This window comes from Gobius niger (genome assembly GCF_951799975.1).
Source record: "Gobius niger genome assembly, chromosome: 17".
Taxonomy (NCBI): domain Eukaryota; kingdom Metazoa; phylum Chordata; class Actinopteri; order Gobiiformes; family Gobiidae; genus Gobius; species Gobius niger.
The window spans coordinates 11223407-11235431 of record NC_136868.1 but is presented as its reverse complement, the minus strand read 5'-3'; the positions used below and the strand labels follow the sequence as shown (position 1 = coordinate 11235431).

Sequence of the window (12025 nt, the reverse complement as noted above, 5' to 3'; positions counted from 1 at the left end):
TAGTCGTTCCTCCTTCACGGAAACTCGTCCGACTTGGTTAATTTTTGAACAAAGCCGGTCAGAATGCCTTACGCTGCACTTCATGGGAAACCAATCCTTGACAGGGCAACCAGGAATGATCTTTTGCTCCCATAAAACGCTCATCGTTCAATAAAAGACAACAACCTTCAGCTGTGTAATATAAAAACAATATAAAATTGTCATCTCCAAAGTTATCTCTTGTTGAGAAGTGGATGTGGGGAAGTCATTAAAATGCTAAAGGATTGTTAATAGGTTGTGTGTATGTCAATAAAGGACGTGTAAGATTGATATTGTGGCATTTTAGACTGACAGTAAATCAGTAAGTATTTGCAACATGTTTAAGCCTGTAGTTTATTAAAACATTTTAATTTGAAAGGGGCCTTAATCACAGACAGTCATTGTACATTTTGTGTTGGATATTTATTTTAAAATCAGAAAGTCACATGTTTATTACGGCTCCTGAACTCCATCTGAAATTATACCAGAATGTCTTTGGCACAACCTTTGGACAAACCTCTTACTGGGTTTGGATGATGTCACCACATTTTATGGGTCTAAAACCTTTAAAGGAGATTGGGCTGGTATGATCATAATGGCCTACACTTGTATTGTGATTAGAAACCTGCGTACACCTTGAAGCGCTACTCTGAAGTAAGTAAGGAATGTTTATTTATATAGCACAAGCACCTTTCACAGACAGATGTCACAAAGTGCTTCACAAAGTTACAAATAGAAATACAAAGTACATTTACATTTACATTTACAGTCACAAAACATGGTGGTCATGAAACAACCCTTATTCCACCGGAGCTAAAACGCTTTCTGAAACAAGTCGGTTTTCAGTTTACTCTCAAAAACATCAACACAATCAAGTACGCGCAAGGAAAGATCGTTCCAGAGTGTCGGCGTGACCACCTGGAAGCATCTCCTCTGGTCTTGTAGTGGGTACGAGGGACCATGAGAAGGTTCTGATCCTGAGACCTCAGCCTCCGAGAGGGGGTGTAAGGACACAAGTCTCTAATGTAGGAGGGAGCCTGACCATGCAAGGCTCTGAAGGTCAACACCAGGATTTGAAAAGTGAAAAAATCCTGGTGTCTCTCACACTCATACAGCTGGTAAACTGGGTTAAATCTCCCGGAGGACACAGTGACCACCTGCAGCAGCCGGGATTCTAACCGACAACCTCTCAGCTTTAGGACGACCCGCTTTTCCATTGCAATCACCGTCACCCCTGATTATCATCCCGCACATTCCCCGTTCTCCTGCCTCTCTTCATGGGACACATCTGCAGAGCCTCAAATCTCAGACCTCTCGTTTTAGAGACAGTTTCAATCCTCAAGGCGGTGAGGCTCATGAACTTCAGCCTAAAGGAGGGCCGAGTTTTTTGCATCTACTGTCGGAATGCTTTGTTTGTATTGGATTGACGTTTTTAGCAGAGAGAGTGCCAGAGTGCTCTCTTCATGTGCTTTGTAGCTTGTATTGACTTGTATTTAGTATAGTGTGATCAGACTCAGCATTTGTGATTTCTGTTTGCTTCTGGCTAAATTCAATGTAAGCTCTAGTTAATAGATAGAATTGTCTCTATCCTTGAAGTACTAATCATCACATCTGAAAGTTTTATTGTTCTAATATACTGATGCAGTAAACATCTATGCCACAAGATGGCAGCAGAGAACAAGCAGGCTAAAAAAGACACCTCATATTAAATCAATTATTTAAGTTACTTAAGTTACTTGTATTGTTTTTTAGTTTTAATCAACCTGATATCAATACGTAGGCTACGTTTCCTTACACAAGAGGGTATGAAGAATAGATAACCCAGAATGAGGAAGAAAGAGGGAGGCTTTAAAAAACTATTTGGTCCACTAGGATAAAAATAGGCTTATATTTATGTGGTCAAAATGCATTCTTATATAGACACAATATCAATAGCCATTGTGTATTATCATAATAACATAATCATTATAATAACAACAAAGGGCTGAACTCGGGTGACCCCTGCAGGTGCCGAAAGGAACTGCTACAACCGGTACAATAGGCAGCAGAGAGGAGTGGACTATTGAAGCAGGCGGTGTGCGTCTGTCACAGGAAAACACACCACTGCGGGGAGTGGGACCGTCCTGTTATCCACCCAAACCGCAGCCTCGTCATCCTCATCCTCCTCATCCTCATCCTCCTCATCCTCATCGGGATGCGCTGACCATCCGTGAGTGTTTTCCCCTCGCAGCGCGCTCAGGCACCGGCGGCTGCTCCATGCGTCAAGCCCGGAGGCAGGAATGGAGCAGGATTCCGGTACTACGGCGGCGGCGGTGTCTGCTGCTGCCGGGACTTTCCTCTCCCTGAACGAGCACGAGCAGCGGTACTATTCGGGTCTCCACGCCGTGTGCCAGGTCGACAGCTCGGGAAAACTGTCGTCTCCCAAAGTGGCCGAGCTGTTCAAGGCGTCTCAGCTGCCGCCCGAAGCCCTGCATAAAGTAAGTGCTGTGCTGTGTGTGTGCGCGGACTCATGACATGCTGGAGCACAGAGTCAGCAGCTCCAGTGAACCCTTAAAGTCTGCTTTGGTTGGCCTTTGCTGTTCTCTCGTACGTCTTGGCTAGACATTGGGCTGTATCATCATACCACTATGAGGACCCCTCCTTCTTTAACCCCTCTGTCTCTGAAGAGGGGTAAGCCACTAATCCTTATTGTGCTCAAGTCACTCCTGCAGTAGGTTTTATACATTTTTCTCAAATATTTCCACTCTTACTACTACTTTATACTACAATCTAAAACGATAGATTCCTACTGTGACCTTATAGGACCTCAGTCATGTTTTCTTTGGTCATATTGTCTGTGTTTGGACTCTACAAGACTGAAATGTGTTGAAAAGAAGATTCAGAATCAATTAGAAAGCTAAAATCCTGGACCCGTATTGCTCATATCATGTCATTAAATAAGGACAGAGTGAATGTGATTGGCATAATAAGCAAAACATTGTAATATATTTAAGTATATCCTTTATTGATGCCATTGTGTATTTTATTTGTTCAGATATAGCTGTAGAAATGTAATACCTCATGGCTCCTATATAGAGATAAATGTTGGTTGTCTTTTGTTCCCGTCCAAGTTTGTGCAAATGGAGTCAGAGTTGCAATAGTGCAATATTATTACAATGCTTTCTCTGACCCACCACCCTGTTGGAAACGTATAAAATGAGCATCCACAGTATCCCCATCCCGGGGTCAGCTCCTGATGATGTGTGCTCTTTGTGAGTGTGGGGCTGTCAGGAAGTTTGGCAGCGATGTGGCTTCCTTCCTGTCTGTCTCTGGAGCGGTGCCACCTCCACGCGGGGCAGACTGACACTCGGCCTCTGTGTGAGCGCTGTGAAGGATGCCCCGGGACTCAACTGTGTGGGCCAACGTGTCAAAGGGTCAGAGCAAAAACATGGGTTGTGGTTTCTCTTTGTTTTATTGTGCCCTGCCTTTATGAAGGTGTTATGTGCGGCCGCGGGTGTTGGTCCGCTAACACAAAATGGGGACAAAGAAAAGATATATCAAATACACAATGAAAAGAAGCATTTGACTTCTGGCAGGGCACAGGTCTTATCATGCAATGCTAAAAATAGGAGCCAGACCTGGACTCAAACTCAGGAGTTCATGGGAAATTTCCATGCAAAACAATCTGCTAACACTACTCATTTGTTCTGGTTCTAAATGGTATCGCATTGATAAAACTCCATGGAAGAAGAAATAATTGTGCCTCTTACTAAAACTATTACTGCTGTTGTCTTTAAATCATATATACGTCATCTGTGCAGTCTTGTGAACAGTGTTGGTAGGAGAAGTGATGCGTCATGCTTTCCCCAAGAGGACTTTTATGTGCTCACAGCTGATGGTTGTGATGGAGTGACCAGTTAGTTCTTGCTGAGTGGTCATTCCTCTGGCCACTTACACACACAAGGATCGATTGTTATATTTTCACATGATCTTGTGCTGCACACCAGAGTAAATCTAACACCGACGGAACGTGTTCACTCAACATCTATTGAAATGTGGCAGCGGCTGTACCTTCACAGCTCATGTACTTTTGTGTCAATTCAATATAAGCCGGTGGATGTCAGACTTTTAAACCAAACACCAAAGACACCACCAAGTGCATGGCTACAGCTGAGTATATACTAAACACATTATGTCGACAAACACTCAACGGCTGATTTTCCAAGGGTCAAAACTTGGGCTTAATCTATTCAAAACCAGCTCTAAATCAGGTTTGGAGTAGGATTTCATGAAGTCGTTCGAAACTAACACAAAAAAGGCTAAAATCATTCATAAGATTGTCCCCAGACGAACAAAATAGCAGCAGAGGAGCCTGCTTTCTCACATATCAAAGGTGCCTGTACCACAGTTTGAGAACCACTGCATCGACAAGGCCTCTGTCCAGCTGTGCCCTTATTGAATATTCTCACGCTGCAGCCTGCATCACAGATTAGCAGGTGAAGGAATTAAGTTTTTGCATCTCGCAACTTAGTTCACTTTGACAATGATAAGTGTTAAGTACGTGAAACAAGATTATGAGAAACATTGCCGCCATATTGAGCCGTTTCAGTTTGTCGTGTAGTTTGTACAGAGTGACCAGTTCACTGTTTAACGGTGTGTTGACACAGGCCGCTGCAGAACTGAGTCAGGTGTGACTTTTCCACATCCTGTTGTCACGTTTATCACACGCGGCACACAGCGGGGAACTGCACATGCATGTCACAATGCGGTGAGGAGAATATGAGGTACATAATCATACAGTGCTACCAACAAGATGTGTCAGAAGTAAAGACGTTCATTTAGGTCCGTGGTTTTCAAATAAATAATAGTAGCTTTAACAATTCTTTTTGTTCAGATAAAGTGCAGTATAATGCTTTATGCTTGGCACGTTTTGGCTTGTCAGACAGGTCAAGCAGGGAAAGGAAATAGTTACACATTGTCTAAACAAATGGCTTGTTATAGCTAATACAGAATTAAAAAGCAAAAGGAACATCTTAAAAAGCCCAAAGAATTCCAGTATGAATTGCCATGAGCAAAATGACTAAATGAAAAAAAAAAGAAAAGGTATTTGTTTTAAAGTTTGTAAAATGCAATCCAGAATGTGCTCACACTTTTGACACAGTGCAAAAGAAGAGCACTATCAATTGAACTCATCTATACTTCACATGATCTGTCCTTATCTCACTCAGAGAAGACCTCAATAACATTGTCAAATCCATCGACAAAAACCCCATTTTGCCACAATTGTTCAAACAAACTCTCCTGACGTCGTCACTGACCCACAAACTTTCTCTTGTGTCGATTTCGTCAAACTCTGTCCAAACGCTGCTGGTGGCGTTACTTTTTGGCAGTTTTCCCTCTTTCGGAGTAACTTCTCTCCTCGGGCCACGTGTGTCTCTGCGACTGGTTCTTCTGGTTTCTCAAGGCCCTGTTGCTACAATAAAATGTGCTCATCATTTCCCTTCCCCTGAACTGTCTCAGGAGGTCAAGCTGAATTAATGCCTATAGTCTTTTCACAATGGCTGCTCGAAGCACTGGAGTTGATCTGTCAAACCACATTTAATTTGCACCGGACTGTGAGGGAGTTGTTACTTCTCTGGGATAAATATCAATGTGGCTCTGATTAAAAATTACACTTGTACCAGACTTTTGCATCTCAGAGCAGTGTATAGTAAGCAACGACAATCCGCTGTTGCCATCATCTCCCGGCTAAGCGCATGTTTATCTTCTACCTCCATACATGTTTGTAATGGATTAGTGATGGCACTGTTTAGCCCAAGCAAATCCACATCTATGTGTATGAGCAGCCATTTTTATTACTCCGTTTCTAAAATGAGAAAGAAAATATATTTATAACATAGTCTCTTTCTCTGTTATTATTATTATTTTGTTTCCCCTTCATCTTCTCAAAGCAGACACTGATGTGGTCATTGATAACTGTATCGTCTTCATTCATTTACAGTTATTTTATTGTTAAACAAAATGAAAATTCACATAGCAGCAGAAGCCCATTTTATAATCTCCACTTATTTCTTGCATTCCTTGTTGCTTATCCTAATCCTTTTCTCCCCTAAGCCCTCATTGCACCTCTAATCAAGCAACAACCTGTGTCAATAAACACAGGTATGTTGCTTATGCCTTACTCAACTTTCTTACAACATACAAAGCAATTTGAGCAAGTCACATTGATTAAACGTCTCCACACAAATGCTTTTGGTTCAGTCTCTCTACTGGGATATTGCCCTTTTATAATTTGGCAAGGCACTTAACCCTCATGGCCTCGAGTGTCAGTATACACTGATATATGAGCGGGCGACTCGTGCCTGGACTTTAAGCACAGTGCCAGACAGAGCAACGAAAAAGCAAATATGGTTCTGTACTTTGGTCAATCTAAATAATCATCATGGGACTTTAAGATCATCAGGTTTTCAGCATTTATTTGGCAGAAACAGCTCCTAGTTCAGCAGTTTGTTTGAGACAATGGGAGATTTTTGTGTTGAATGATTCTGGAGGAATGCGTTTGGTTTTGTTTCAGCTGACGTTTGTATATAAGGTCTGTCTAAGTACAGCATCATTCATTTGTTTGTATGAAATAACAAAATCAAATCGAACATCGATATCCATCCATCCATAGAGCCCTTGGGTGTACGAATGTCTGGTTCACTGCATCAGACAGCAATGTCTCTTTGACCGGTTGCATTAGGATGTATTTCAAAGCTGTCTTGTGTGCACTTGTTTGGCCATGGCACACTGAAACCCTGTGCAATAAAGAGGCGAGTTCCTTATTTATCTCACCATCTCAATCTTCTGTCTTGCAGGTGACGGAGGTGTGCGGGGCCAAGCGTCTGGGTTACTTTGGTACGGCCCAGTTTTATGTGGCCCTGAAGCTCCTCGCTGCTGCCCAGACCGGACTCCCCATTCGCCTGGAGAGCGTTGCGGCCAGTGAGTCTAAAGTCCTCCTGTCCCGGCGTCTTGTGAGAGCAAGAGGGATCAGCAGATTATCTTCGCATGCAGGATTTGGTCTAATCTGGATGAAAGCGGGCCGTCGCGTGGCCTCATTATAAGAACGCACAATCACAAGGGCAAAAGGGAGATGGTTTGGAGCATGACTGGTTTTTGTTCAGAGACGCTGTGAGGGTCGGGTGATTGAGCGAGGCGGCGGAATCTCACCTCAGCTGAATAAAAGCCGCTAAGACGCTCATCCTCATTAATTCAGTCTGGATAGGGCATGAGCTATTTAGAGTCAGGCAAGCAGGAAATGCCCTTTTTGTGTTTACATCAGTCTTATGGTGGCAAAAGCATGGCAAGGCATTGAGATGAAGCTTTCTGCTCTAGGATTTGCTATGATTTCCACTCATTTACTAGACTCGCACAAGGAAAAGCAGCGCTGTTTGATTTTTTTTTTTCAAAGGAGCGGCCCTGAGCCTCGTTTATGTAGTTGGAAGCTGCACAGTATTTATAAGCTTAACCAATTTATCACTTGTTTATGTAATACTGTGATTTAATTTCAAATCTTTTGGATAAATTGGCTACGGTTCAGGACATGAAACAAGCAGCAGGAGTCTACAACCTTTATTCCCCAGTGAGGTATTTTGACATAGTAAAAAAGGACAGAGAGAGATTAGGGCTTAGGCAGAATACTTTAATCTCTTAACCTCCACGTGCACCGAGCACACTTTCCCCAAATCTAAAAGCTTTTTGGAAAAAGCGTCAAAACAGGGACAAAAACGGGAATGAACGCACAACAAAAAAGGTACAAAAGAGCGACAAAAACGTGCCGGAAAAGCAACAATAACATAATTTTAAAAATGACAAAAACACATGACTAAAGAGTGATAAAAAAGCGACAAAAAAGTGACAGAAACGTGACGAAAATGAAATGAAGCAGTGACAAAATCAAAAAGTGGTTCAAAAAGATGAGAACATTTCCAAAGTGTGAGAAGGACACGACTAAAGAATGATGAAAAAGCAATAAAAAAGCCACACAAAAAAACAATGACAATGCGGTGACAGAAGTACAATGAAAAAGTGACCAAAAAACGCCCCAAAAACAACTAAAACATGACAAAAACACTTTAAAGCAGCATTATGCAACTTTTTATGTGGAAAAACAAGTTAATATTTGTGCATATTTGACTTTGCAGTGACTTAGCGGCTGTATGAGAGGTCAGCATGGTGGCTTTGCTTCCCATCACAGTGGTCTCTAGGACGCTCCAGGATCACTTGTTTGGAAGGTTTTCACTGCCAACGGACCCTCTCACCAGCAAACCTACAAAACAAGTGATCCTGGAGCATTGTAGAGACCACCGTGATCAAAAGAATAGGCGCCATGCTGACCTTTCATGCAGCCACTTGCTCACTACAAGGTTAAATACACGTAAATATCAACTTGATTTTTCCTCATAAAAAGTTGCGTAATGCATCTTTAAAGCCACACCGCATAGAATTTTACGCAATAAACAACATTGAAATACACACATTTATTTCATGACAGATATTTTCATGATTGGAATACACTTCAGAAATGAACAAACAAACAAGTGTTTTTGCTGTTAGCGGCTCAGCTCTTCAAAGACATGACTGTAACTTTCCTGGGAGTGGGTACGTCTCCAGCCCGTTGTCATGGAGATGTCGACTAAAGTCAGTAGAATTTGAGATTAAAGTAGGTTCTCATCCGGATCCATTCTTTGATTACCCACTGCAGTAATAGCATTTTCTGTGTTGAGCTGGTCATTAGGAGCATGTTTTATTCTGATGGAAACGTATAGACCAAAATGTTACACAGTGTACCTTTAAAAATGTGACAAAAAAGTGGCGTCAGTGCAACAATAAAGTTCCAATTAGTGTTGTAGGCCTTAGCTTAGCTGTTACTCCGACGTCTGTAAGCTCCAGTCAAGAAACCTTTAGACGTGGGTAAAGCTGAACTGGCGAAAATGTGCCCGGTTAAGGCACATTGGTAGAGGTTTTTTTTTTTAACCTCATGGTAAGAGGTTAAAAGTGGTACTGGTCGTGGCTCACGAGATCCTCTTTGGACACTTATCCCTCTGTCCACATTCGAGCTTCTGCCCTTGTTGATGCTGTAACCACATTTTTTTGTTTTTTTCTGTTCAGACCTCCCCCTGCCCAGATTTGTGGGGCTGCAGTCAGAGGCAGAGATGCGGTATCCCTCCGTTCCAGCAGGGGGAGTAGAGGGCCAGGGGGCGCCGAGCGGGACCGGGCCTGGGTTTTCCTGGACTGCAGTGGAAAGGAGCATCTACAGACATGTTGAGCCCGGAGCTGAGAAGAAGGCAAGCCTGGCGAAACTTGACCAAGTGAACCGGCAGCAACTGTTAAACATAGACACATACCAGCCCACTTTAGTCACGAGATCAGAAATAGCTTGTTATTGAGAAAAGAAGGATTTGAGACAATTTGAAGGTAGTAGGCTTAACACACGACTGGCTTCCAACTTGTAGTAGTTTTGCTGATAATGTTTTCCATAACACAGAGCCAATATACTGTATATATATGTACTGTTTGTAATAATGCTTCATAATGTTTGGCCCCATGTAGGAACTCTGGTCTCCTCCCAGATCCCCCTGCACCTCTCCCCCTCGATCTCCCTCCAGCTACAGAAACTATCCATACGCGAGGAACGGAGCAGAGCCACACATGGGTGAGAGCATGTTTGATAATCGTTACACTTTTCTTCAGAGAATGCATCAGTCCACTTTGTAAAATAGTATAATGCCGTACAAAAAGCCGACATTTTCAAAACAATCCAATATGTGGGCCTTAAAAGTGTAGTCTAGTACAAAAAAGGAGTAATCCGGATGTACAGTACAATGTGTAGATGTATACAATATATACAGCAAACAAGGCAAAGCAAGTTTAATTGTTGAGCACTATTCATTCCCAAAGTTGTTCAAAGTACCTCCAATTAAAATAAATAAAACCTGAATCCTCATAATAAAACTTAAAAGAAAAGCAAGGGCCGCAGATGAAATGCTTCCAGATGTCACAATCACAGCTAAACTGAATCATTTTCAGCCTGGATTCTTCAAATTATCGCTTGAACGGAGCTTGTCATACTCCCATTGTCGAGTATTTTATTATGGTGATGCTTTTTTTTTCAGTCTATGACTTTCACACCTCTCGTCCTGTCGAGCCACATTCATCTCCCAGTAACTACGGCACCAAACCCCCTGTCGACCACCCCACTGCTGCTGCTATTGTTCGGGTACGTTCTGAATTCAAAATATAGCTATTAGCATTTGCTTCGGTGCCATTCTGACATATTACTTTTGTGTTTCTGTTTTATAGGCGGGGTCCACAGACCGACTTGACCAGCAGGGGGCGGACTACCTGGACGATGACCCCTGGAGGATCACAGAAGAACAGCTCCAGTATTACACAAACCAGTTCACGTGTCTGCAGCCAGATCTGAGTGCACTCATTCTAGGTGCAGATGGTTACATTCTAGTTCATGTGTTTTGTATTTGTAGATTTCATTGTCCTATATTGACCCATCTTGACCCCAGTGATGCTGATGTCTGAAGTACATTTACAGATCAAGAGCTGGTTAGACACCTGGCCTGAGGATCAAACCTAGTAAAAGTAGTATAAGTAGTAGTATGAGTATAAGCCACTCAGTCACAGCACTTTCTTTCTTCTTTGAAACAGACATCACTAGTACAAGCACAGATTCTTCTAGTGGTCACCAGGACACTCATATCCTCCTATTTCGCATTCTAGTCCTATCGTTTCTTCACATGTCATCATAGCTGACTTTAAGGAACAGTTAATCCATGTATAAACCAACAGAAAGAGCAAAGAGAAACAATCAATTAGTTCCTTTCCAACAAAAACACAGTTTTGATGTTAGTTCAACTGTTGCTTCTTAATAATGTCAGGCAGTAAAACAGATGCTGCTGAATGGCAGCAGGCAAACCCCTGTGAGCCTCAGGGCTGTGGAAATACCATTCATAACAATGGCATCTACAAGATGTCCTTGAATACAGATACACTGTGAATGTGCTGCTGCTGCTGTTCACAAAGCTACTGTAGAACATCTGAGAACAGTAGAGCAACATATTCAAATCCACATTTACATAAAGGTTAGGTGGATACTGGAGTTTGTCGTTAGTTTCTTGATACTACACAGGAGCTGTTGAATAGAGGTTGTAGTATTTCATTCCTTTATTTATGTGTTTTTGTTGTTTTGTGGCAGGAGGAAAATAACAGATGCTAATCCAGGGCGTAGCTCACCTGAGGCCCATAGCTGTGGTCCCACTTTATTTGGCTGCACATTAAAGGGAAAAGCATGAAAATTTCACTTTATTTGGGATAATGAGAGAAGTGACTTTTTCAACCCTGCTTCTACATTATTACCAAGAAAATACAAACCATGTTTTCTGGTAATCCAGAGTTAGAGCGAATGAATCATGTTGCCATGAAACATTGACAATGACAAATGTGTCCTTTCATGTTATTACTTTAATGGTCATGTTATTACACTTTTACCAGCTATTACACTGCTGTAATACCATCATGGTTTGGCCTCCCCTCAGATACTGTGTCAATAATAGGAATCGGAATCCAGTAGTGACGACTAAAATGATTTGACAATTAAACTTTTGTTATTTGTTAAATGATACACTGTTTTCTTCTGTAGGAGCCGTGGCCAAAGACTTCTTCACAAAGTCGAAGCTGCCAATCCCGGAGCTCTCCCACATTTGGTGAGTCACTGTTTATCCCGGTTTGAAGCTGTCTGTGCCAGAGCCAGACAGACGGATCTGTTTCACACTAAGAGCCGCTCAATCTCACTTGTATTGATTGTTCACACGCCTTTTATAGCCCCACTTTAAGGATAAATACAGATGCAAATATCTGACCACAAGTACTCAAGTGGCTGGTTGATTTTAGTTCTCTCCCGACATTTGGAATATGTTTATCAATTAATTCATTCTGAGTTCTTCTTCCTGCATTGGAAAGCATTGACCTCATATCT

General features: G+C 42.1%; 1 protein-coding gene across 1 annotated transcript in view; it reads left to right on the top strand.

The window, feature by feature from the left end:
• The first annotated feature begins 2055 nt into the window (after positions 1-2055).
• The window catches only part of reps2 (RALBP1 associated Eps domain containing 2), a 30980-nt gene continuing 21010 nt past the window's right edge, over positions 2056-12025 (top strand). The window contains exons 1-7 of the mRNA XM_079574917.1: positions 2056-2495; positions 6855-6978; positions 9148-9323; positions 9589-9691; positions 10152-10255; positions 10339-10477; positions 11690-11753. Of these exons, the coding sequence (XP_079431043.1) occupies positions 2298-2495; positions 6855-6978; positions 9148-9323; positions 9589-9691; positions 10152-10255; positions 10339-10477; positions 11690-11753 (908 nt within the window). The 5' untranslated portion in view covers positions 2056-2297. The remainder of the gene's footprint in view (positions 2496-6854; positions 6979-9147; positions 9324-9588; positions 9692-10151; positions 10256-10338; positions 10478-11689; positions 11754-12025) is intronic.